The 27,808-nt window shown below is 41.4% G+C and overlaps 1 protein-coding gene across 8 annotated transcripts in view; it reads right to left on the minus strand.

Moving 5' to 3' along the window:
* The window catches only part of nrxn3a (neurexin 3a), a 146,159-nt gene that overhangs the window by 4,595 nt on the left and 113,756 nt on the right, over nucleotides 1-27,808 (minus strand). For 2 of the 8 annotated variants that reach the window (XM_069720765.1, XM_069720763.1), the window contains 5 exons: nucleotides 11,625-11,806; nucleotides 10,383-10,554; nucleotides 9,079-9,168; nucleotides 7,848-8,155; nucleotides 7,330-7,420 (listed from right to left, as the gene is read on the minus strand). In XM_069720765.1, coding sequence (XP_069576866.1) covers nucleotides 7,330-7,420; nucleotides 7,848-8,155; nucleotides 9,079-9,168; nucleotides 10,383-10,554; nucleotides 11,625-11,806 — 843 coding nt within the window. Of the gene's footprint in view, nucleotides 1-782; nucleotides 1,303-2,999; nucleotides 5,985-7,329; nucleotides 7,421-7,847; nucleotides 8,156-9,078; nucleotides 9,169-10,382; nucleotides 10,555-11,624; nucleotides 11,807-15,508; nucleotides 16,052-27,808 lie in introns of those variants that run through there. The other 6 variants (XR_011311936.1, XR_011311935.1, XM_069720768.1 and 3 more) reach the window with 6 other exon arrangements.

Genomic DNA, 27,808 nt, shown 5'->3' on the forward strand with positions numbered 1-27,808 from the left:
ATTGCGATTCCCTGGAGGGCCTACCGATACAACGACGTCTCGGTCCAAGTCTTATGGTTGTTTCTGTATCTATAAAGAAGCAGAAGACTTCATGTGGAGGTGCAGCTGCTTCTTCAGTTCTAATTAACACCTGAACACTAAAATCAGACTTTCTGGTGACGAGCGTTGCTGAAAGCTGATTTTGAAGCCGGTATCACCGGAGTGAACATTCAACGTGTCGTTGACACACCGACATTAAACCGTCCGCTGCCGTCGAGCATCACGTGCAGTGCGATCTTTCATTCCAAATCAGACATCAATACAAACGACCGTAACTCTCGAACCACCAACACACATTCACAGACCCAACAGAAGCCTTTTATTCCATCATGTCACACCATAAAATGCCGTTAGATGTCGCATGTGCACATTGATTAGAGATGCAGTTTGCAAGCTTTGAAATAAAGTGTTGCTTCAAATAAGATCATATTGTTTTTCATGTATTTCTTATGTGTTGAGGATGTAGTTGGTTGGTCGAACCTAAAGGCCTCAGACAGCCAGTAAAGAGCAATAATCTGAATTATCAAACATTTTCCACAATTAGATGATTTTCAGATGGTCTTTCCTGCAACCTCAAACAACTCGGTGGTTTGAAATTGATTAATTTTCCACATATCGCCTGCTTTTAGTGTGAAATACTCAGAAACAAACGTCGCGACATGTTCCACAAACTGCATCTTTAAAAAAAAAAAAACTGCATTCAGATAGAATAAAAACATACAGACTGAATCGTGTCAACTTACATCAACAAATTGCCCGCATGATTTAGGCATGAAGAAAAGAATTTACAAAGGAAAGGTTGTGTAAGAATGTTGGATAGCCACTTGGTACCGTTACAGATCATTTTTATCCATTGTGTTCTATTTTAAAACATGACGGTACAGGGAGGCAACAACACATACATCCACACCACATAACAGAAAAAATAAACACCATAATTCTGTTTTTTATGTTTTTTTTTCCTGGTAAATAATTTGTTTTTACAAAAAAAAAAGTGTATCTGCATTTTTTTCAGACTTCAATGGTACCTAAAATCTATTCAATGTTACAGTTTTTGCTTAATTTGTCATTTGTTCTTTAGTGTAGAATGGATGGATGACTTTATATTTTAATATCTCTAAAGACAAGGGAGAAGGTGAAGAAGGGGCGGGACCTATGAACATACTACAGAGGAAATGAGGATGATGAGGGTGACAGTGTAAGTCAGTTGCCATGTCCATGTAAAGGCAGTACGAAGCGGTCGGGCGGCATTAGAGCTTTTGGCTGTAAGGAAGGGATGGGGATATACAAACAATGAGCAATATACATGCCCATCTACAGAAAAGAACAGAAGAACTCTAACACTGACATGTCTTACAAACCCTAAACTGCAACTTCTTAGCCATGCAACTCTTTGGTTGGTTTCTTACAGTAAAAATATTCAGCAGAGATTTTATTTGTTTTGTCAAAATAGATTTTTAAAATTCTGTAAAATGGAGGATATGTGAGAAATCTGGATCTGGAACTGCTTCACCTACTGATTTGTGGGCTTCTTTATGTGTTCAAAAAAAATCAATAAAAAAATCCTGAAGTTGAGGTGCTTATGTTGTTTTAAATTTGATTTATTTTAGGTAATTGTTTGCCAAGAAAGCTTCACTGTCAGAAATAAAACACACAAGCTAGTCACTGAAGGAGCTCCAAATCCAAAAAAGTTAAATTATGTCAAAAATATCTCGCACTGTGATTTAGATATTATCGGATTTACAAAACAATAAAAAATAAAAGGAAAAAGGAAAACATACTTAATAAGCCAGAAACATAATCAGAACCAAAATGCCAGTGATCAATTGTTAAAACTACCAAATGAAAAAATGTTAAGATGAAAGAACAAAGCCATTTAAAATTTTGCACACACTACAACCAGATGCACACAATAGAAAACAGACACCGCTGAGGGAGGCGCTCGGCGGCCGCCGGGCTCCTCGCTCACGTGTTCCTCGATGACAAATCTATCGCTAAGGTTAGTCTTTAAACATGAACCGGCCGTGCAGTCTGGGTGTACATCAGAGAGAGACGGTGCTGGCTGACGATGGGTTATTACTGCTAGTATTTGGTTTAGTTTTAGTTGTACTGCAGGATGTTGATGCATGCTTAAAGTAAGTTGCATTTAGGGAAAGTAGAAAAGAAACAACACAGCAAACTGGGCGCAGGTTGGACTGAACCGATGTTGACCGATGTTAGAAACGTGGGAGACGGACACCGTGTCCCAGTCCCATAAACGGACGGGTTATCATCATAAATAATAAAGATAATTATGCATTACATTAACCGTAAGGACACATGTCTACAGTCAAACTTCAGCCAATTCTCCTCTCCACCTGTGACGCGGTAGCGTCACCAGTTTACATCGACTCTAATCAGGTTGGAATTTAGTCACCACGCCACAATAAAGTGGCTCAACGTGGTGCAGGATGGGACTGGGACACAGCTGGAGGGAAACTCAGGGGAACGACACAAAATAAAAACACAAAACATAGATTCAAAATGTCGTAGTAAACGTGAAATGTCATTTATTCAGAATTCAATCATGATACTGAGTCAGAAGACAAAGTGTAAAGCTGATATCCACGACAGGGGGCCGCTTGGAAATAAGGAAATGATTCCAGCCAATAAAATACTAATATAGAGGAAGTTAAAGCTGCAGAGATGCATGAAAATATAAAAGTTGTATAGGTGTCGCCTCAACTGCTCACACAGTCGACCACGACAGACGTGAGCTGACGAGCTCGAGCAGCTGTTCGTGGCTTCAGACCGTTTTAGATCCTTTAAATCTTTAATCATTCGGTACCAGAAACCAGAAGACAATATTCTTCGTCGACGTGTACTTGGACTACTGCGTTAGTCGTCCTCTGTCCATACGCCTGCAAATACAGATGCTGGTGTTGTTTCCTAGCAACAACAGGTCTACCGTGAGAAGCTGACTGCAGCAGCGATCAGAGGAGAGGACCAGGAGTTCATCACAGATCCCACTGCAACTACATTATATATAAAGTCATTAAAGGGCAGGAAAATATTGAGGATATCAGCTTTAAACCTGCGGCGTCTTCTGACTTATGGTTTAATATTTTGTCTACATGTTTTATTTTCCCATGTAGGTAAAAATGTAATTAGAGAGTGATTCCATAAGATGGCAAATCTCTGACGAGTCAGCTGGAAGGAAGCAACAAATATTTATATACTATAACCATGTGTTAGAAAACGTTCAACACGTATGTGTGAGTGATTTATGATTTATTACTGATTTAATACATGGTCTTTAAAATTTCTGTTCACAAATTGTGTTTTAAAACTCTGATCAGTGAGTTTGTGAAATCTACCTGCTATAAATAATAATAATCTATAAACACTCGTGTGTTAATGAAAAGCCTTTTACTTTTTTTTTTTTTTTTTTTTAAAGATAACCTAGATTTTGTCATTATTTTAGCATTTTTAGTCCATTTTTTTTTTACACTACTTGAATGTATTAAGTTTACATATAATTGTTTATAATAGTCCCTCATCTGTTATTATTTCGTATGGAGTGATGACTCCCTAAAAATTTGATAATTTCTCATTTTCAGTCTTTTCAATAATCTTAATTAGGACACATTTCCTATTATTATTATTATTATTATTATTATTATTATGTCCTTCTGGAAGAGCAGTTGGAGGTGACTCGGCCAGCGGAGGTGGCGATGAACCGAGTGAAGCACCGTATGCAGTTTAATACATATTAAATTACTCGTGGTTCTTTAGTGAATCGGGTCAACAACTGAGGAAACGCTCGTATCATCATATTAATGCTGCATTTGTTTGTTAATGACATTGGGCAGAAAATATTTGTTTTAATATTTTCATCCAAGGCTGCCGTTTTTTTAAATTTCCTTACGGTCAGAGATGTTTACGAGAAGAAATAGTTTCATACGACGGCAGCTAAAAGTTCTGATATTTGAGGAAAAGATTTGAAAGAAGAAACCGTTAAAGTGAGATTAATAAAGCTTGACGAGATATTATCTTTATTTAGTGTCGCATTTCTTGAGTCTTGTGATTGTAAAATTTGTAAGAGAAACAAAGAATTGTGTTATTAATTATAGGCCCTCGGGTGTATTTTATCATATTGTATCAAACTAAATATCTCTGGCCTTATATTATTTATTTGCCTATTAAATAAATCGTATTTATCTCAGCAGCAACGCTTTCCGAAGCCTTTTGATTTGCCATCTTATGAAATGAACTGAGAGGAGAACAGAAGATTTACAACAGAGAACAGAATCACTTGATAACTTCTCCAGACAGACTGACAGACTGACAGACTGACAGACTGACGACAGCGTGGAGCAACACGGACGACATTCAATGACGCTGCGACCGCAAAAAATGGCTCACAACTTAAACACGAATGCAGACAGAACAACCAAGTTAGTCTAGATGCAGGAAGGATGGCGTCCAAAAGGCATGCAGAGAAATGATCAGAGGTCAACCCTGAACACAATGACTGGAAGAGGCTGAGAAACCATGAAGCCGATGGTTGCTTCAGAGAAAAATCCATGTGGACAATACTACAGTTTGTGGAAAAAAATCTTATCGTGCCATCAACGTTAGAAGATGTTCAGACGCCTCAGAGGAGGTTGGTTGGAGCAGGAAGGACCAATTAGAGGCACGCCGAGGTTTTTAAATGGAAATCATGACATGAATTATATCAAATGTTCAGGGTTAAAAAACTGATGGCAGGAAAAGTTTTTTTTCCTTCGTATTTGCCTTGAAAAGGGAATAAGGATGTTTTCTTTCAAAGCTGCAGGGTACAAAGCCTCGTGGTACCCCAGAAGAAGAAACATGGACACAGTCATCACCCACCAGAACGTCATGCCAACGAGATGAGGCCAAAATACACAAATGCATTTTTGGACAATTGGCGTATAGACGGGAATGATGTCTTTTTTAAAAACAAAACAAAATTTAGACCCCAAAAAAAAGAAAAAAAAAAAAGGCAAAACAACCGGAAATAGCATTGACTTCCAAAAAAGAGCAAAGAAAAATTTCAAAATAAAAGCATGCAGCTGTCAACGTCAAAGTGATGTTAGGGTTAGAATGGCGTGAATTTCTGTGTAAACACATGATTGGATGACTGGGGCCCTGTCTTTGTCTTTCTTCACAAATCCCCACGGATCTTCACAGCACAGCTTTAAACCCATTTTCACAACAATAGTTCACATCCTCTTTGAAAAAATTTGGGAATGACCTTCGATGGGGGAGAATCTAGTGGTGATCGGCAGGACGAAGAAATCCTCAAATCATACATCTGATCATCACCTCTAACTAGATTACACTACAAATATTACATTTCTCACAATCTGTTCTTAATAATACTTTTGTTATTAACTATTAGGTGTAAATAACTCTTTTCTTGTAGATGTCAAAGAGTGCAACTCACCCAAAGTCACTTTATCCAGCTTTTAATTTACAGAATAACACAACATCATAATTAATAAGTCCTTCACTGTTTAACAGTAATTTGTTTAATATTCTGACATGATATCTACACCCAACAGCTGCAATTTAAAGGAATGATGTTTTCTGCTTGGGTGAATATCAGGGTTGATTCAAATGAGCATTATTTTGAAATATCCATCATATCAACGTGTTTAAACAAGAAAATCCCTCAAAGATTCTACCGTCTCCCTCAGAAACGTTTTCTTTAATGCAGCAGCGAAAACATGTCTAAAAAAAAAGGGAAATTCCCAAATTCTTTCAAACCGATTCTCTGAAGTGATCACAACAGTTTTGAATTTGTCATATTTCGGTACAAAAAAGACAGAATAACAAGTACACCTAAAAGCAAAAGTATGACCCAAAAAAAGAAAAAACCTGTACACAGAAATTCAATGATATCTGTTCTCTATCACATGTACCAGCGCAAGCTTCTAAATCTGGAAACACACAAATGGAAACACAACGTAAAAACACGTCAATGTAATCTCGACACAACGACACTCATTTCAGCTGAAAACAAACTGGAAAACATAAATAAAAACTGTGAAAGTAAAGAGTTTGAAGTAGATGAGTGGAGCGGTGAGTGCAGGAGCGATGGACGCAGACAGGATGGACGTGTTGCAGCATCAGTGCAGAGAACATGAGTCACCGTCATACAAACTCAGCACACTGGTGATGACGACCGACCTCAGCAACGCTCTCAGCACACAACGTTTGTATGAGTGCTGGCGACCATGTTAACCACTTTGGAGGACCCCATGTGCAAGTGTAGCTCATGATTTCAGAGGCTTTCTACTGCCGTCAGCTAGCGGCATGCTAAATTTGAATTTGCATTTAAATCATGCAGCTCTCCGTGGATTGGTCACGCTAACTGTCGCTACACGGCGCTGCTCTATGAAGTTACACTTGGTCTAACCATGGGGCGGCGCTGCTCTATGAAGTTACACTTGGTCTAACCATGGGGCGGCGCTGCTCTATGAAGTTACACTTGGTCTAACCATGGGGCGGCGCTGCTCTATGAAGTTATACTTGGTCTAACCATGGGGCGGCGCTGCTCTATGAAGTTACACTTGGTCTAACCATGGGGCGGCGCTGCTCTATGAAGTTACACTTGGTCTAACCATGGGGCGGCGCTGCTCTATGAAGTTACACTTGGTCTAACCATGGGGCGGCGCTGCTCTATGAAGTTACACTTGGTCTAACCATGGGGCGGCGCTGCTCTATGAAGTTATACTTGGTCTAACCATGGGGCGGCGCTGCTCTATGAAGTTACACTTGGTCTAACCATGGGGCGGCGCTGCTCTATGAAGTTATACTTGGTCTAACCATGGGGCGGCGCTGCTCTATGAAGTTATACTTGGTCTAACCATGGGGCGGCGCTGCTCTATGAAGTTATACTTGGTCTAACCATGGGGCGGCGCTGCTCTATGAAGTTATACTTGGTCTAACCATGGGGCGGCGCTGCTCTATGAAGTTATACTTGGTCTAACCATGGGGCGGCGCTGCTCTATGAAGTTATACTTGGTCTAACCATGGGGCGGCGCTGCTCTATGAAGTTATACTTGGTCTAACCATGGGGCGGCGCTGCTCTATGAAGTTACACTTAGTCTAACCATGGGGCGGCGCTGCTCTATGAAGTTATACTTGGTCTAACCATGGGGCGGCGCTGCTCTATGAAGTTATACTTTGTCTAACCATGGGGCGGCGCTGCTCTGAGGATGCTGAACATCCTCGGGTGCAGATGAGTGGAAGCACAGAGAAAGCAAGCAAATGCAAACTAACCTAGCCCACCTGCATGGATGGTTTCACACTCCTCCAGGTCCTCGTCGTCGCTCGAACACTCCGCAGACGACACGATGTCATCTGACGTGTGCTTCACGGGGGACGGGGGACGGAGGACGGAGGACATCAGCAACGTCAGCAACGTCAGACCAACCATGAAGATCAAGAAGAAAGAATGGAGGTCAATAATCACAACTCTGGTGTCCCTCTGACGAACTCTAGGACAAACCCTGTCTCTTTGAACCCTGTCTCTAGGAAGAACCCCGTCTCTAGGACGAACCCCGTCTCTTTGAACCCCATCTCTAGGGTTTTTCTAGGGTTCTCTAGGATGAACTCTCAGCTCTGGTGACCTCATCATTCACATCCTCACAGTGAGGACTGTTTATTTGTCCCCTACGTGGACAGTGAGGACTGTTTGTGTGTCCCCTACATGGACAGTGAGGACTGTTTGTGTGTCCCCTACATGGACAGTGAGGACTGTTTATGTGTCCCCTACATGTCTGGAAGGACGTTCCTACCTGTACAGTTGAAGAGGACCTCTGTTTCCGTGTGGTGGTGGTGGACATCATGGTGGTCGTCTCTATGAAGTTGGTGGACATCTCCGGAGCCATGGCGGTGGTCCGGGCCGAGCCGGCTCCGCCGGGCACGTCCCCGACCAGCCTGACGCTGCCGTTGATCCTGATGTTCGGGTTTCCTTCAGCCGCCATGTTCAGCACCTTCAGGCCGTTGTAATAAAGACCCGACAGCTGACCCTGAAACGGTCGGCCGCGGTCGCTACCGCCGATCGCCACGGTCGCTTGAGTGTTGAAAATAGTTAGCTGCCGTCCTGGAGGAGGTTTCACAGAGAGAAGAACCTTTAAACAAAACTGAGGAAACTCCCGCACGACGTCAGGGAAACGTTCAACGATTTAAAAGGCAAGAAGCTGTCGATGTTTTCACCAACGAGAACAAACTGAACACGTGGAGCAAATAATGGAGAAATACTTCAAATGTAAATCAGGAAATGGATTAATCTGCATCAAGAAGACATTAACGTGGTTAAAACAGTCCGAGTTGATCTGAAGAGTCAGAGACTCTCAGGATCTGAATAAAACTCATCACTCCACTGTATTCTCACACACACACACACACACACACACACACACACACACACACACACACACACACACACACACACACACACACACACACACACACACACACACACACACACACACACACCAGCAGATTGAACAATATGATTTCCTCCTCGAGTCATTATTGTCATACTTTGCTGTGATTGGCTCACAGTGAAAGGAATGCTGATGTGATTGGCTGGCATCCACAATACAAAATACATGACACTAGCCACTGCACTACTTATAACTTCATAAGTTATTATTATATATTGATTTATTTTACAATTTATTGGTTCATTTATTGAGTTGTTTTGATTTTTAGTCCAAAAAGTTGCATGCAAAGCTTTACATTCATGTTCAGGCTCCCGATATGAAAGATTTAAGGTGATTTGTTGTAAATGAAAAGCATCTTTTTGGTCTGAAAGTGTGCATGAATATATGACGACATGCATTAATGTAAAGCATTGACTTCCACTAATTTCAGATCTCTAAATTCACACATTCATTTCATCCTTCAGTGGAGATGATGTCATGCATTTAATCGTCTCATTCTCAGAGTGCAGATGAGGTTTTATTCACATTACATGAGAACAGTGAGCACAGGAAATAAAAGGTGTTTATCTGGAGTTACCTTTCTCTTGTAGCCACTCCTCTACTGGTCTGGCATATTTGAAAGGAATTTTCTTATTGGCCATTTGATAGCGTTCAATGTCGCTGTTCCCTTTAAAGTTTAAGAAGACATTTATGAAAACATTTATTGGTCACCTGAAGGAAATATGACATTTCTTCTCAGAAATTTACAAAAGGTTAAAATGATTTTAGCTGAAAATTACACTTTGATTACAACAGTTTTAGTTCCAGGATCAGAAGTGCTCATCATCTTTGGTTTGTTAGAAGAAACATCTTATCAGAAACTCATCGATAGACAAAACAGGAAACAGGAAATAGCGCGACACAATACACAACACAAAAAGGATCAAACCAAACATCGCCTACAGTTCACTGGGCAGCATGAGAGCTTCACTTCTCTCTTCATCTCGGAGATCTCAGATCAGATCAATAAGATCTGGAGACGTCATCACTCCCAATTAATATATTCAGACTTTTATATTCAGATATTGAAGCATCAATATGAGTCGAAAATGTGCATGTTTGATCTTAAAATCACCCGTCATCTTTTCAGTCGTTTCACTTCAGATTTTCTTTCCATCACTGGAGGAAGATGTCTTGATGTATATTTTAGGGAGAAGGGTAAACAACTAAGTTCATGACATTATAAATTAATAGGTGAAAAAAAAAAAAGGTAGCTCCCCAAACAAATTAATTATTTTTTTTTATTATATTGTGTTGATGTTAATGAAATATAAACACACGTGTCTCCATATCTTCACAATATGTCACATCACTTCACAGTTAAAGCCTGTCGGTCTGGAAAAAGAAGTGAAGGGAGAAAGTGAGATAGCTAGTTTTTTCTCATATCATCCATATATTTAAATTGCATGTGACATATTGGAGATATGGAGACGTGTGTGTTTATATCTCATTAAGTCCTGTGTGGTTTAAATCAGTCATTATTTTCTGATGTGTAATAAGCTGAAAGTTATCTTAACATTCAAGGAGACGTACAGAAACTGGATGTTGCAGTTCCTCCTGGAGACCAGCAGAGGTCAGCAGAGTTCGTGGATTAGATGGTTAACATGGAAGCAGGTGTTGATTGGAGCAGGTCAGATGTTCTGTGTTCAGTCACGGGAAGTAAAGTGTGCGCATGCGCTTCTGTTGAAGGTTTAAAGCTCAACATCAGAGTAAATCATGTTCCTCCGTTGAAGCAGATGCTGCCCAGCGACCTTCATCATCGTATGATTGTTGGCTAATTATAGCTCGTTAACATCAGCTGTTCTACATGACCATGGACTGATTGGTTGATCGTCATCGTACCTGTTGGGAAGTGCTCGTTGATCGACCAGTTGTCCACCTGCAGCGTCGCGTTGCCTCCGTTCCTGGTGAAACGCACCACGTGATATTTCCCATCATTCACTGGGGTGCTGCCCTCCTGCACACCGATGTCCACCGTGCCGATGTTGAACGTCACCCCGATTTTACCTTGTTGCTGAAACGAGAGATGGAACATACTTGAAAACGGAGACATGTTTTTTTGTTTCGATGCCTCCTCTCGCTCTCCGTAATAAAACATCAGCTCAGAGACAGGCGGTGCGTTCAGGGCCACGGTGCGTTCAGGCCCGCGTGTTTTCTCATGTTTAACATGTCAGCAGACGAGAAGCAGCAGCTCTGCTGGCGTTCCGCCACAGGTGAGCTGAGTTTGAGACCCTGAACTGCTCCACCTGCTGTGGAAACACAAGAATCAATAAAACAGGCCCATGTCTGCTCCATCAAACATGAATTAGTCTGATTACTGAAAAAGAAAGTGTTTGAATTTCTTTCTTTCTTCAAGCTGCACACCAACAAACATGGTATGCATCATATTCACCTGGTTAAACAACCGGCTGGTTTATTATCAGTATAATGGAACTATGATTGGAACAAACTGTGGAAACACGACGAATAACTGTCGAGTGTATTTATAAATACGCATCTGCAAACATATAAATGGAACCTACAGTATTAATAATAAAATAAGCTGGAAATGTGTCATATTTTCAGGTAAATCTGAAAGTTTGAAGATGTAGAAACGTTCAAAAACACAACAAGTAACATAAGAAATGTTTCTGTCAGGAATCCAATGAAAGAAAATCCGTTATCGATCATTTGACCTCCTTCAGTTGAGCTTCATCAGCGGCTCGTTCAGGTGGAGCCGTTGATCAGCTGTTAGAAACATGACATCAGGTCTAAGTGAGAGCAGAGAAAGTGTCTCAGCGTCTCATCAGCTGCAGACCACAACTTCTTCAGGTTCAAACCAGGAAGGAAGAATAATCCGATAAATGTGCTGTGACCATCAGTAGAGGAGGAGACTTGTTATTAAAGACAAACAGGTGAGCAGAAAAATAAACCAGGAAATCAATCAATTTTCAACATCGAGGAACAAAACACATGTTCATATTTTTGAATCCTTTAAAATGGAATCTGCTGAATGTCAGCGAACTCTTGGAGCAGCATCACCTCCACTAACGCTGGTCAAACAGGAAGTGGAGGAGACAGGAAGGAGAGGACCAGAGAACTCACGATGTGCAGCATCAGGTAATCCCCCAGCCCGGGAGCGCTGTCGATCCGGACCAGGATGCCCTCCTTCAGGGAGGTGCTGAAGCCCACCGTCAGTCTGTCCGTCCTCGTGCTCGGCCTCTCGTTGGCCGGCCACCTGTACGTGATGAGGCCTCCTCCTTTACCGAAGATGTACGTCGTTCCCGCTGAACAGAGCAGAGACAGGAAGTCAAATGAAGTGTTGACATGCTAATGCTAAGAAGGCTACGTGTCGGTGTGGATTTCAGAAGCAGCAGAACGTGCAGATCTTCCTTCTCCTAGTTTTGTGCTTTGTTTTTCTGTCTCTGATCTCCAACAGGTTGTTGTCTTGGACCTCCATGCTGCTCTTTTCTCTCCTCCTCTCTCCAACCAGTCGAACTAATGCGAGCCACAATAATCTCAGGAAAATGTTGTTCTACCAAATATTCATGTATAAATGTCCTGCTGGTCCACATGACTGCTGCTACATCAGTGATGCATGTATGTGTATACATGTATACACGTATATACATGCATACACATACATGCATGTATACATGTGGAAGTGAGAGTTTATATGAGGTTGTTATAGACCTCTGAAACAGCTGATTTCAGCAATAACTGCTGTCTACACACACACACACACACACACACACACACACACACACACACACACACACACACACACACACACACACACACACACACACACACACACACAGAGAGAGAGAGAGAGAGCGGTTAGCTGATGCTAATGATCCGGGTGGATCAGATGCTTCTTTGCAGATATCACCAGTAACAATGGAGCTCTGAACCGGAGCAGCTTTCCTCTCCAAAGACGGCCCTCCTGAAAATATGCCGTCTCCCTCGTGCCGGCGGGAAAACGGTTTATTCACCTCCGAATACAAAATGCTAATACTGTGTGTGAAGCAGAAATCCCCCTCTGCTATTCTCCTACAGAAGCAGACAGAAATGTGAAGATGAGCTCATTGTGTTGGATTGAGTTGCAAACGGTCAGATTTCACACGAGGAGTGTTGTGGATGTAAATGCTCAGCGGAGCTGCAGCGGTCGGCTGAACCAAGAGACGATGAGTGTGTGCACCCGAACACACAAGTGAACTAGAAGAGAGCATGGTGAAAGGTACTGTAGGGCTGCTGAATCCCAACCTGGAGGTCACGAGGACGCAGGACGTCATGAGGGTCCCAGAGACGGCTTCAGTAAGACTTTACAGTGTCTGAACTCTTAACTCTGAGGCTGCAGTGTTGACAGGAACAGCAAACCCTGTTGGGAACTCTGCTGCATCACAACACAGTATGAAAAGGGCCAGGAGGAAGAAAACCAGCTCTTTATGGATATACAACCTCGTGGAAAACACAATGTTCCCTGTACAGCCAGTAGAGGGCGCTGTGTCTCTTCAGACAGTAAAACAGGATTCATCCATCTCGTTTCAAAAAGTGGTGAATACCCCTACATCGTTATCTCTGTAGGAAATATGGAAAGGTGGACATTCACATGTTTGCATACAAATACAAAGTGTGTTGTTTACAGCTTCTGTTCAAATGTTCAGAGTCATACCTTGAAACTAACACTTTCTAAAAGCAGTGTAAACGGATGTTCGAGAAATGTCTTCTGACATCATCTGCTGCCACATGCGTGATGAGTACTGAGACGACACTAAATCTGAAGCATGTTCTTTCATTCCCACACAGGGAGGCTGTTCATCCCAAAACGAGCAGAAATATGTCTGAAGATTCAAACTAATCCAGGTCAGCCTGTCAAAGAAGAACCGGACCGCTGAGCGATACGAGAACCTTCAGAACCTGTCCACGACCACAAATAGAAAGAGGACGCTGCAACACAGGAGACTCTTCAGGACCGGACTCACCGGTCCATTTAAATCTGAGACACTCAGCTGAGAGCACTGATGAAGATATTCTACATGAAGGAGACGGATGGTTTGAAAGAGGAGCAGAAGAAGCTCATCAGAGGAGGTCTGTGACATCACAGATCTGATGATCACTGCTCAGACAGCTCAACACACTCAGGATAAGAAAATCTCAAAGCTCCGAAGAACGACGACCTCCACCTCACTGAACATTCACGATGAAGACTGAGGAAGACAAACGTTCCTGACATGACGAGAAGATAACTGAGATAACTCAGCTTCATCAGGTTTCACGCAAAGAAAACTTCGCGTTTCAGTTTCAGAGATTCAACTTTTCACTAAAATGGATTTTTATCATTTGTGATATTTAAAATTATATATAAAAAAACAAAATCTAATTTAAAAACCAATGCAAAATCGTCACTACTGATCTCAAGCCTCTATAATAATGTATATTTAGAGATATTCTGTATATTTAGAGATATTCTGTATAAAGATATTCTGTATATTTAGAGATATCCTGTATATTTAGAGATATTCTGTATATTTAGAGATATTCTGTATAAATATATCCTGTATATTTAGAGATATTCTGTATAAAGATATTCTGTATATTTAGAGATATTCTGTGTAAAGATATCCTGTATATTTAGAGATATTCTGTATATTCAGAGATAGTCTGTATAAAGATATCCTGTATATTTAGAGATATTCTGTATAAAGATATTCTGTATATTTAGAGATATTCTGTACAGAGATATTCTGTATAGAGATATTCTGTATATTTAGAGATATTCTGCATATTTAGAGATATTCTGTATATTTAGAGATATTCTGTATAGAGATATTCTGTATATTTAGAGACATTCTGTATAGAGATATTCTGTATAGAGATATTCTGCATATTTAGAGATATTCTGTATAGAGATATTCTGTATATTTAGAGATATTCTGCATATTTAGAGATATTCTGTATAGAGATATTCTGCATATTTAGAGATATTCTGTATAGAGATATTCTGCATATTTAGAGATATCCTGTATATTTAGACATATTCTGCATATTTAGAGATATTCTGTATAGAGATATTCTGCATATTTAGAGATATTCTGTATATTTAGAGATATTCTGTATAGAGATATCCTGTATATTTAGAGATATTCTGCATATTTAGAGATATTCTGTATAGAGATATCCTGTATATTTAGAGATATTCTGCATATTTAGAGATATTCTGTATAGAGATATTCTGCATATTTAGAGATATCCTGTATATTTAGAGATATTCTGCATATTTAGAGATATTCTGTATAGAGATATTCTGCATATTTAGAGATATCCTGTATATTTAGAGATATTCTGCATATTTAGAGATATTCTGTATAGAGATATTCTGCATATTTAGAGATATTCTGTATAGAGATATTCTGCATATTTAGAGATATTCTGTATAGAGATATTCCGTATATTTAGAGATATTCTGTATAGAGATATTCTGCATATTTAGAGATATTCTGTATAGAGATATTCTGCATATTTAGAGATATTCTGTATAGAGATATTCTGTATATTTAGAGATATCCTGTATAGAGATATTCTGTATATTTAGAGATATCCTGTATAGAGATATTCTGTATAGAGATATTCTGTATATTTAGAGATATCCTGTATAGAGATATTCTGTATAGAGATATTCTGTATATTTAGAGATATCCTGTATAGAGATATTCTGCATATTTAGAGATATTCTGTATAGAGATATTCCGTATATTTAGAGATATTCTGTATAGAGATATTCTGTATATTTAGAGATATTCTGTATAGAGATATTCTGTATATTTAGAGATAGATAAACTGACTGGGACACGCAGCGTTAATGTTGTTAGCAACAGCTTAATGTCTAAAACGGAATCTCGCAGGTCGAGCTTGAGAGAAGAACGAACTTCTTTTACCTTGGGAGTCCTATATTTAGTCGATTATATACGGACGGTGCTTCCACTCACCCTGCCCCCCCTTCAGGGCGGATGGAGAGCTGTAGATGGAGACGGGAGGAGAGGAGCTGTGAACGGACGAGGCTGCGACCACCTGATGTCTGCTGACACTCACTGACTTCTCCATCCTCCCCGACGGAGACGAGCAGCATCCCAGAATCAGACACCCGATCCAGGCGGTCCGACAGAGGACGGCCAGGCCGGGGGCTCGGCACGGACCCCGTTTCACGGGACCCCGTAGAGGTAAAGCACCGACGGGGCACATTCTGATAAAACTACTCACACAGACACGCAGTGAAACACCGTCTGACACGACTCCACAAATACTAAAACTAAACTCGTCCCTAAAACTTCTAAACACCTGGAACACATCCTCAGAGGAAACGTCGGTGACCTCCGTCAACCCCACGAGAGAAGAATAAAACACGGAGAGAGTTTCATCCTCAAACACACACAGCGCTCGGCCGGCAGACACTCAGGACGGACGGACATGTCTTGCATGTCTCCGCTCGGCTCACGGCTCCGTCCTCCACCCTCTCCAACAGAAACCAATCTAAAACCACCGACAGAAGAACCGTCTGATCTGGTCCAACTTGGAAGAGTCCTGAAACAGGATCCTGTACATCCAGCGGACCTCCGAGTGTCCACTCCTGAACGATCCTCGTGTTTCTGTCACTTTAAACATCCATTAAATCCCAGGAGGTCCCTTCTTTTAGTTTTCAGTACAGACTCCTCTGATGTGAGCTCACTCCGATGATGTGGAGCAGCCACAGTATGAGAGAGGGGGAGGTGCTGGGAGAGGGGGGTACTCAGGAGGAGGTGCTGGGAGAGGGGGGGCAGGAGGAGGTGCTGGGAGAGACAGCAGAGATAGAAGAGAGGTGAGAGACTGAAGTGAGGATGAGCGAATGTGGAGGAAGACATGAAGAGATGAAACGACCGCCTGTCTTCAGACAGAGACTGAAGACAGGATGGAGAGACGAGGACACAGACTGAAGACAGGATGGAGAGATGAAGACACAGAGACTAAAGACAGAATGGAGAGACGAGGACAGAGACTGAAGACAGGATGGAGATACGAGGACACAGACTGAAGACAGGATGGAGAGATGAAGACACAGAGACTAAATACAGGATGGAGAGACGGGGACACAGAGACTGAAGACAGGATGGAGAGACGAGGACAGAGACTGAAGACAGGATGGAGAGACGAGGACACAGACTGAAGACAGGATGGAGAGATGAGGACACAGAGACTGAAGACAGGATGGAGAAACGAGGACACAGAGACTGAAGACAGGATGGAGAGATGAGGACACAGAGACTGAAGACAGGATGGAGAGATGAGGACACAGACTGAAGACAGGATGGAGAGACGAGGACACAGAGACTGGAGAGACGAGGACACAGAGACTGAAGACAGGATGGAGAGACGAGGACACAGAGACTGAAGACAGGATGGAGAGATGAGGACACAGACTGAGGACACAGAGACTGGAGAGACGAGGACACAGAGACTGAAGACAGAATGGAGAGACGAGGACACAGAGACTGAAGACAGGATGGAGAGACGAGGACAGAGACTGAAGACAGGATGGAGAGACGAGGACACAGAGACTGAAGACAGGATGGAGAGATGAGGACACGGAGACTGAAGACAGAGAGAGAGACAGGTCAGAGACACGTTAGCGCTTTCTGAACACCAGATATGGAATCAGATTAAAATCATAAAGTTTTACAACCAGGATCCATTTTTCCTTCTTTATGCTGCTGAAAGTTCTCGATGTGAAAGTGAACACATCGTCAGCTGACCAATAATCAGACTGAACCATCACGTGACTCCGTCTCCGTCTACTGCACGACGCAAACACCTGATTTCATTTCAGCTCCATGAACAGAACAAAAACAACTCTGACCTCATCAGGTTGAGACGGTAAAAATGTGGCGTCAGATTTATTGACAGACTCTGACTGTTGAACTAAATGGATGTAAATGGACCAATCAGGAGCTGAGTGAGAGAACGGGACAGCAGCTGGATGGACGTGAAGCAGCCGCCACGGTCAGACAGTTCAGGTGGAGAGTTTCTACTCTCACAGGTGAACGCTGCTCTGCTGCAAACCAACCTGAGGACGGAGGACCATGTGAGGGCAGAAACTAAAGGAGCTGCTGGTCCTGTTATTATGGAAGCAACCGCTGCACCAACACAAGGACGGCATGATGTTCACGCCATTAAAGCTCATTTAAATGTAAATATGACCTGGAGAAAGACACATTTGTAATAATTGAATGGAGGCATCTCTTCCAGAAGGAGGAAACAAACTGATGACCAGATGCAGAAAGACAGCAGCAGAGAAATGATGATGATCAAACGCAATTTTAACCAAACAAACTCACGTGAAACATCAACATTTTTGAGAAAAGCCGCTGCAAAATCAAACATTTCTGATCAAAACCATCACAGAACCCCTGGAGGGGCGACAGGATGTGATATTAGGAGCACATTTAGTGCACATTTAGTACTTGAGTAAGTCAGACACAGTTTGACCAGAAAGGTGGAAACAGATTTCTGGTCTTAATTCTAACAACAACGTACGCGGCGCTGAAACACGGGGAGATACGAAGCCAAGAGAAATAACACGTCTGAAAAAGGTTGAAAATAAATAACTTCATAGGTTCAGTATCTAGAAAAGAGCCAGCAGAGCAGTAAAGGAGCTCATTCATCAAAATAATCCATTAAAACCAGGAACAAAGTGCTTCACTGAACACGTTTCTATTCAGGCTGCAGGAACAGTTTGATATCCGTATGAAAATACAGGAAATCATAAACATGTTAACAGCTGATCTATGAGTGACTGACATGACGTGCATCCACATTTTGTTCGACAGGAAAGCGAAGTTGTCTTTTTTTTAAATACGATTCATTCAACCTTTAACACACAGCGGCAAGAAAACATCACTGAACTATCAGCAGTCACATCGAAGTATATTCAGATCTTCATGTAAGATGATTATAATTATGCTCTGAAGGTCTGTGTTTTTGATCCCAGAAGGTGTTCCTACATAAATGCATTTTATTATGAACTTTCCTTTTCCATGAATAAAGTTGTATGTCGCTGCAGGACAGAAGAAAAAAGACAAGACAGAAAAAACCTAATAAATAATTTGGCCTCATTAACTCCTGACAGCGTCCATGTCCGTGAGGGTCGGCTCATCCTTCGGCTTCCTGCAGCTCGAGCACACTTTAGTCAAATAACTTCTACTTCCATTGATGTCACTGCTAACCTGACTGTACAGTATCTTCAGTCTTTGTTGATGTATTTAGTGCATCATGACGTGTGTATTGTGTGATATTATCTGTATACGAAATGTATCATCTTTCCTGTTCGTCATATTATTTGTGGTCTTTCAGACATTTTGAAACAACCTTCATCTGAACATATAAAATATCCGTTCTCCTCGTTCCACATGAAGAGGGGATGAAGAGGAAAGTGAAAATCATACTGTCTACATGAAAGAAGTGATCATAGCGCTCTGCATTGTGAAAGGAACAGAACAAAAACAACCACATGATGTTGAGGGAAAACAAATAAAGCTTTTTTCTCTTTTTCAGCATCTGTTGCAGTAAATTTAATGTTTGTTAAGGTGAATATTTAAATTGGCAGCATGACAATGAATGAAAAACCAAACGGTTGCAATATGTTGCATCATTTCATTTGAACTTGGTCAACAGAGCGGCTGATGTTAACATGGGAACACAGCTGGGCACATGAATGGGCAGAAACTGATCTCCGGTCAGTCCGACGTCAGCTGATCTCCAGATCCAACTCCGACTGACCTGAACCCACCACGATGACGCCCATCTTCCTCCTACGTTATGATTCAACACACATTCTTTGTGGTTTACACTCATCTTCTGATTTCACATCCAAACTGAAAACGTAACAATATTTCAAATTGTAAAGACATCAGGTTCTGCTGTTTACGACTATTTCCATACTATTGGAGGACAATATATACTTCTAAAGTAACAAATAAAACTACGTCACTTCCACCTAATTATTGCAGCTATTTTTTTCTCCTTTCATGTGTAATATTATTTGGAACGAGTTTCTTCATTTTTTTTTTTCACTTTTCTTTCTGTCTTTTTGCTCGAACCCTCCAGAACCAACTTCTGTTTCAGCTTTGATTTCATTTCTCTCAAACAGGGAGAAGACGGTCAGGTGTTTCCAAATGAAATATTTTCTGTTCAGCATCATTTATCTTTACTGACAGTTTAGTTAAAGACAGAAGTGAACTGGTGTCAGAGGAGGAGACACCTTTTCTTTTAATTGAATAAAGAAATGTTTTCTTTTAGTCCAACAACACTCAAAGAAAAAAAAGATTTTCAGTTCCCGATGATATAAAACAAAGAAAAGTCAAATCCTGACAACGGAGCATCTGGAACCAATAAATAGCATTTTCGAATTAATGAATTCATTATTAATATTATCATTAATTAGCTCAGTTCATTTGTCAGACTGATTAATGAATCAATTAAATGCTCCATGTTTAAAGTTGGAAAGGCGAGAGTAAGAAAAGAATCAGAAATCACCATCTAGAACAAAGATGTTTGTTCATTCATAAATATTTGTGCATTAATTAAATTGAATGTCCTCCAGTCTTCCAGCAGCTCACATCAAAGAAACCAGGACATGAATCCCACATGGAGAACTACATTAATGGTGATGAGAAAAAAAGGAATGACTTAAACCTGTTTGTCTTTATTTTTATTTTTTTAAACAGAGCTTTGAAACTCGTCTTTGTTTTGCAGAAGTTTGTGTGTCCTTGGTTTGTCTGAGAGAAACAGTCTGAGGATGCCCTCTGCTTTAAGAACCCAGTTAATTCAGGAGGTTGATACCAACACAACGGCTCCATTGAAGAAAAATTAAAGCGGCACAAAGACGAGTGCTCAGCAGAAACACAGCGCGGCCTGTCACATTAACATAAAGCACGGCCCTCGGAAATTATGAGCCTCCCTAATCTCAGGAACACTCACACGCCGCGCTGCACCGGTCCGATGACCTGTCCGCCGTGATGCATGGCTGTTTATCCCCTCCTCCCCAGGAACGCCAGCTCCTCCCCCCCTCCTCCCCCTCCTCACACTTTATTTCCTGCTTTTTATTTTTCTAACTCGTGCACCAGATTTATGCACGGCGGAGTGGCGAGGGGAGCAAAGATTACACCAACAGGAGGCGAGGCGGAGCAGCAAGGTGAAGGTCAACAAACACATTATCCTCCACTTATCAACAGAGTATTACCGACTCGCTCTGCATCACCCCCCTCCCCCCCACACCTCCCCCACACCACCATCACACCGAGACATGCCGGCGTCATCAGGCTCTCCTGCTGCTGCCTCACCTATCTGTAGCCAGCAGGGAGGGAGGAGAAAACACAACGACACAACGACATTTACCTTTATCTGCAGACCCCCCCACCCCCCCTATCACACACAGGCACAGAGCTGCTCCACGATTAAAGACAGGGCCACGGGGCAGCTTTATGGGACGCACTTGGTGCTGATGGTGGGGAGTGGAGGGGGGGATCAATGGGAATGATCGAGGACACAGCAGGACAGATATAAAGAGCAGTGAAGGGGAAAATAGACTCTCTGTCACCCCACCGATTGCTCTGATTGCCTGCCAGTCTGCTCGCTCGTGACCAGCCGGCCCTCCGCTGATTACTGAAACACCTCCGGTGAGACCAGTAAGAACTGAGACTGTGATCACACACTATCGATCACTACAGAACACCACTGATCACTATCGATCACTACTGAACACTATCGATCACTACAGAACACCACTGATCACTATCGATCACTACTGAACACCACTGATCACTATCGATCACTACTGAACACTATCGATCACTACAGAACACCACTGATCACTATCGATCACTACAGAACACCACTGATCACTATCGATCACTACTGAACACTATCGATCACTACAGAACACCACTGATCACTATCGATCACTACTGAACACCACTGATCACTATCGATCACTACTGAACACTATCGATCACTACTGAACACCACTGATCACTATTGATCACTACTGATCAACAGCATCAACACTACTGATCGCTATCGATCACTACTGAACACTATCGATCACTACTGAACACTATCGATCACTACTGAACACTATCAATCACTACTGAACACTATCGATCACTACTGAACACTATCAATCACTACTGAACACTATCGATCACTACTGAACACTATCAATCACTACTGAACACCACTGATCACCACTGAACACGACTCACCCACAGCAGTCCCATCACAACGTTTTTAACGCTTCATGTGCTACAGATGTCTCAGAAGATGTTAAATCTTGAGAAGAGATATGAAACAATACTTAACAAGGTCTGAGCCAGTGAGTTCCATCTCACAGAACAGGATGCATTTAAAAGACAGACTTTGTATTTAATTGTAAAATGAATCGTTACTAAAGAAATGTAACTATTAATTATGATATTGATTTATTGAAAACTTAAGTTAGGTCCTAAAATAATTTTCTGTGCTCTGAATTTGCCACTGATGGAATACACAGCTCTACTTTTTGAAGTTTAGTTGTGGGTTTATATTGAGGCATAAAGTAAACTTCGGTATAACCTACTGAGATGCAGAAATCTCCCACTGGACCTTGAACCTGGTTCTGTCTCCTCTGTGAGGCCTCCTGTTTTAAGGGTTTCCTTCAGACTGCACCGTGAACACAGCGTCCTAAATCAGGACCCCAGATTAGAGGTCCTGCCTCCTGCCTTTCCTTTTCATAACACATTTCATTTAGCAGCAGCTGAAGCAGAAAACACAGCATCTGTCAGGGCTCTGCTGTCACCTGAGTCCACTACTGATGGTGGTGGTGGGGGAGATGGGGGGGGGGGGGATCACAGCTAACAGTTCATTCAGAAACATGTAGAGTGGAGATCTGCAGTCACAGATCAATATGTTTCTTTTAATCTTTTTCCCAGAACTAACAGGAAACAAACAGAACCAGATCAGCTGATGTCCACAGTGATGGTGAACGTCCTCGCTGCTCACAGACTCAGATCCTGGTGGATTTAATGCTGTCCAGGTACCGCTGATCAATATCATCATCATCACACACCTGTCCCACAGTTATCAGCCAGTTTTCTAAATGTTAATGAAGCTGAACTCAGGAAACAGATGCTGTGAAACCCTCCAGCTGCTCTGAAGTATTCAGATCTCCTAACAGGAAGTGAGCTCAGGATTGTTATACAGTCTTATTTTACTGAATCAGCAGCACACTGACTCAACAACACAAAAGCAGATAATATTATCAACATGAACTCAGGGTCACCTTGTTAAGACTCTAATCATTTTATTTTAAGTTATAATCACCTTGCAACTGTAGTGATTTGAAAATCATAATTTTCACTTCTGTTCAGTTTTCTCTATAGAACTTTGTTTTGAGAAGATGATAATTATCATTCACATTATAGGCTTAATATCAGAGTGACTGAATACTAGAATTGTAGAATATAATCATCTTAACACATATCTGAATCTAACTGACCAACATTTGTCTTCCTCTGCAGCAACGAGAGTGTCCGGCAAAGATTACACACTTAAAGAGAACATCACATCGAATACAAAACAAATGGCCTTTTTGACATTTTATAAGATGTTTGAAATATTTTCCACAGCAGCTATTTCAAGAAAACTCATTTTAACAGGTTTGACAGCTGAGATTTTAACAAGGAAGAGAGTGAAGCAGTTAAAAATGCACTTTAATTAATATTTTCAGTTTGTATTTGTAACTTTCATTTGTTATCCAAGATCTATTTGTATTTGTTAATTTTATCTAATTGAGCTGCTAATCATTGTTGATGCTTTTATGTTCTTATACCAATACTTCCTGGAAGTTTTACCGTTGAGCATTAATTAAAAATAAATGTTGGGAAAGGATTCCTGTGTACCATCTTGGATTAAACCTCAACTAAAACCGCTACAACAGCAACGTTTAGATTTATGTCATTAAATTCAACTATGAATCAATTTAGATTTATTAGATTAGATTATTTTAGATTAGATTAGATTATTTTTTAGATTAGATTAGATTAGATTAGATTAGATTAGATTATTTTAGATTAGATTAGATTAGATTAGATTAGATTAGATTATTTTAGATTAGATTAGATTAGATTAGATTAGATTGGATTGGATTGGATTGGATTAGATTAGATTAGATTAGATTAGATTAGATTGGATTGGATTGGATTAGATTAGATTAGATTAGATTAGATTAGATTGGATTGGATTGGATTAGATTAGATTAGATCTGCCTTCAACTCCAGCTGGATGAGACGCTGTTACAGTTCACCTGTACTCAGGTGAGATTAGAAACCATTTCAAGATACAATCCTCACAGCAGGTTCACTAAACCACCGAACAAACAGAGGAGTCTAACAATGAGGTCACTCACCAATAAAGTTCAGGATCCAATACAGTCTAACAGAAACGTTCTGGTTCTGTCAGCAGAGGTCCAGTTAATCCGGTCCAGTTACAAATGCTGTCCAACACGTGGATACATCCAGAAAACACCGCTGTTATATCATGAGAAATGTACAGGCAGGTGTTACAGCATCTTCTAATAACTGACTTCCCCATGGTGACCACATGGTCTGCACTCACCCCTTTTGATTGACACATGAATGAGCCAATAGGAGTGTCTATATTCTGTCCAAGGCTGACAAAAGCCAACCGGAGTCCATGGTTAACAAAGGTGGCTCCTCCTCTTCAGGTGTTTACTGCTCGAGCCAGTCAGAAGTGACACTGCTGATGATTGACGCTTTGTATAGCCAATGAGATTCTAACCATGTGACTTCAGTGGGCGGAGTTTATACCGGAAACAAAGAGTGTCAAAAGAGAACTCACTGCCTGACAGGTTTCTAAAAGCAGATTTGGGTTTGGTTTGCTGGTTTTTAAGAGTTTTATCATGAAAATAATATCTGATGGACATTTTACAAATTGTATGGTGTTCTCTGTGTTGTTGTAAATAGTTTGATGTGTTTTCTTTGAAACAAACAACATCATAACACTTCAGGTGGAATTAAAAACCTTCTACTTCAAACTTCTGTTCAAACTTCTTCAAATCAGTGCTAGTCGCACTTCTGAGAGGCGTTTTAGGATCATTTTACTGTTGAGAATTAGCCGACTGCAAACAAACCGTTTCATATTCACATCTGCACGTTGTACATTTTTGTTATTTTAATAAATCATAGACTTTTGTGGTTATATAAGATGGAGAATAACATTTGACATGTTACTGATGTTTCAGGTATGAAATCTAAAGTTGTGAGATGCTTCATTGTTAAAGGAACTATTTTAATAAAAAAATTTCTGCACACGGTTTGGCTCCTCCGCCATAAAGGTAGTCAGATATATTAATAATACGACTTTCATAGAACTAAAGTTCCTCTTTCCCTCTGCGTTCACATGATGTCTCCTCCACTTCTCTTTCTTTCAACACAAAGTGATAAATGGCAGCTGAGGCGCCCCCTCGTATTTCCTGCTCTCCATTCACATTCATTCTTCACTGCAGGTCCATCACAAGATGAAGTTTATTGTCTTATTGCACCTCTTCATCTTTCGTCAGTCTCCTCATCATAAGCTCTGTGACGCACTCATAATGGATCAGGACTCCTTCAGACCTTCTCCCGTCCACTAACAGCATCCGTACGGAGGATGACGGAGGTTAAACATCAGTTTATCCTGCTGAAAGACACAAATGTGTGTGACAGCATCTTCACGACAACAGAGACTGACATTTAAGACGTATTTACTCTTTATATTTTTAATACAATAGAGCTGCAAAATGTGTCTATTAGGCAAAGCAGTGCTGCAGCCAGTGGTGGCACACAGCTTAATGCAGAGTCAGCAAATTTAATAAATTATGATTATTTGATATTTCAATTGAATAAATCAGGTTTTTTTGGGGTTTTTTTTACCTTCAAAGCATTTCAATATCCCTCAAAAGGAAGTTATACAGTATAAAATAAAGGTCTTTATTTACCTCCCTCCTGTTTGTTCTGAGAAGAACAGCTGAGCTGCTCGACGGAGTGTGTTTGGATTTCTGACTCAGATGTAAAGTAAATATCAGTCTTCTATAGCTGGAGTCAGAGCTTAGTGCTCAGAGACGAACAGCTCGAGTGTGAAGCCGTCAGCGTCTGAATCAGGAGTCTACAAACTACAGAGGGGGCAACAAAGCTGCTCAAATATTAACGTCCTGAAATATGAAGTGCAGATGAGTCGAGGGAGAGCTAAAAAGAAAAAGGTGGACGGCCGTGAGCTGCTGGGAGTCGTGCAGAGGTCACAATGCAGAGGTCACAATCCAGAGGTCACAATCCAGAGGTCACAATGCAGAGGTCACAATCCAGAGGTCACAATGCAGAGGTCACAATGCAGAGGTCACAATCCAGAGGTCACAATGCAGAGGTCACAATGCAGAGGTCACAATCCAGAGGTCACAATGCAGAGGTCACAATGCAGAGGTCACAATCCAGAGGTCACAATGCAGAGGTCACAATGCAGAGGTCACAATGCAGAGGTCACAATGCAGAGGTCACAATGCAGAGGTCACAATCCAGAGGTCACAATCCAGAGGTCACAATGCAGAGGTCACAATCCAGAGGTCACAATGCAGAGGTCACAATCCAGAGGTCACAATGCAGAGGTCACAATGCAGAGGTCACAATCCAGAGGTCACAATCCAGAGGTCACAATGCAGAGGTCACAATCCAGAGGTCACAATGCAGAGGTCACAATGCAGAGGTCACAATCCAGAGGTCACAATGCAGAGGTCACAATGCAGAGGTCACAATGCAGAGGTCACAATGCAGAGGTCACAATGCAGAGGTCACAATCCAGAGGTCACAATCCAGAGGTCACAATGCAGAGGTCACAATCCAGAGGTCACAATGCAGAGGTCACAATGCAGAGGTCACAATCCAGAGGTCACAATCCAGAGGTCACAATGCAGAGGTCACAATCCAGAGGTCACAATGATGATCTGACGCTTTTTTTTATAACAATGTAAAATTCCCAGGAAACAATCAGGAATCTCAGTGAAATGACATTTAATGTAGATTTACCTGTAATTCTCAGTAATCTTGTCCCTCTGAAGTATTTTATTTCACGTGATTTGAGTTTCTGTTCATCTACAATTGATCATATTAGTTTCAGTTATTTAAAAGCATTGAAAAGATTTAATTTGATTGATGTGTGTTGACTGATGGAAGGATGCTGTAAGATGACAGCTGTTTTTATTTCAGACAGTAAGCATCAAAGCTTAAAATGCATTGATCTGAAATAAGGCTCAAACAACAGCTATCACATATGTATGACCAGTAATAGAAGTTGTTTTAACCGTGCTGACTGTGGAGCAGACTTTCTCTCCTATCGGCCGGTGAAACTGCTGCATCCATCCACCCTGAGATCGTTGGCCAGGTAATGGTCCTGATAATTACATATTTATTGCTGTAGTTAATCAGCTGACCTGAGATAAACGCGTCCGTTCGCTGCCCGAACGAGACCCGGTTCCAGGTGGAGCTCCGCCTCCACGCTGCCAAGGTCAAAGGTCAAACACCCGCAGGAGTATTTACAGCTGTCCAGTCTTCAGAGAGCGGACCTGAAGCCCGACAAACTAAAATCGATTTAGAGTCGGCGGTCCCAGAAAGAGGGCAGCGATGATGCAACACCGCGTCAACAGAGAGACAGCTGCCTGTTTCAAAGGAGACCTGAGGAATCCTGTCGGGACGGAGACGGGAACACAGGGTGTGTGTGTGTGTGTGTGTGTGTGTGTGTGTGTGTGTGTGTGTGTGTGTGTGTGTGTGTGTGTGTGTGTGTGTGTGTGTGTGTGTGTGTGTGTGTGTGTGTGTGTGTGTGTGTGTGTGTGTGTGTGTGTGTGTGTGTGTGTGTGTGTGTGTGTGTGTGTGTGTGTGTGTGTGTGTGTGTGTGTGTGTGTGTGTGTGTGTGTGTGTGTGTGTGTGTGTGTGTGTGTGTGTGTGTGTGTGTGTGTGTGTGTGAGTGTGTGTGAGTGTCTACTCACACACACTTTGAACTAAAGTAGAGGATGTTTCAGTTTTGCATACGATCGTCTGCACACTGAAGTTCTCTTTCAAAGATGTTGTGTTTCGTATCTTTTTTAATTAAATCAAAGAAAGACATTTTTTTAAAGTTTTTTGTTCTCCATGCTCTGTGCTGCATATTAAGGATTGCTCAATGAGTTTTATTCCATTATC

The sequence above is a fragment of the Brachyistius frenatus genome, unplaced genomic scaffold (genome assembly GCF_029030835.1).
Source record: "Brachyistius frenatus isolate BFR_SWC_R1_liver_20210118 unplaced genomic scaffold, ASM2903083v1 Contig_250, whole genome shotgun sequence".
In the NCBI taxonomy this organism is placed as follows: domain Eukaryota; kingdom Metazoa; phylum Chordata; class Actinopteri; family Embiotocidae; genus Brachyistius; species Brachyistius frenatus.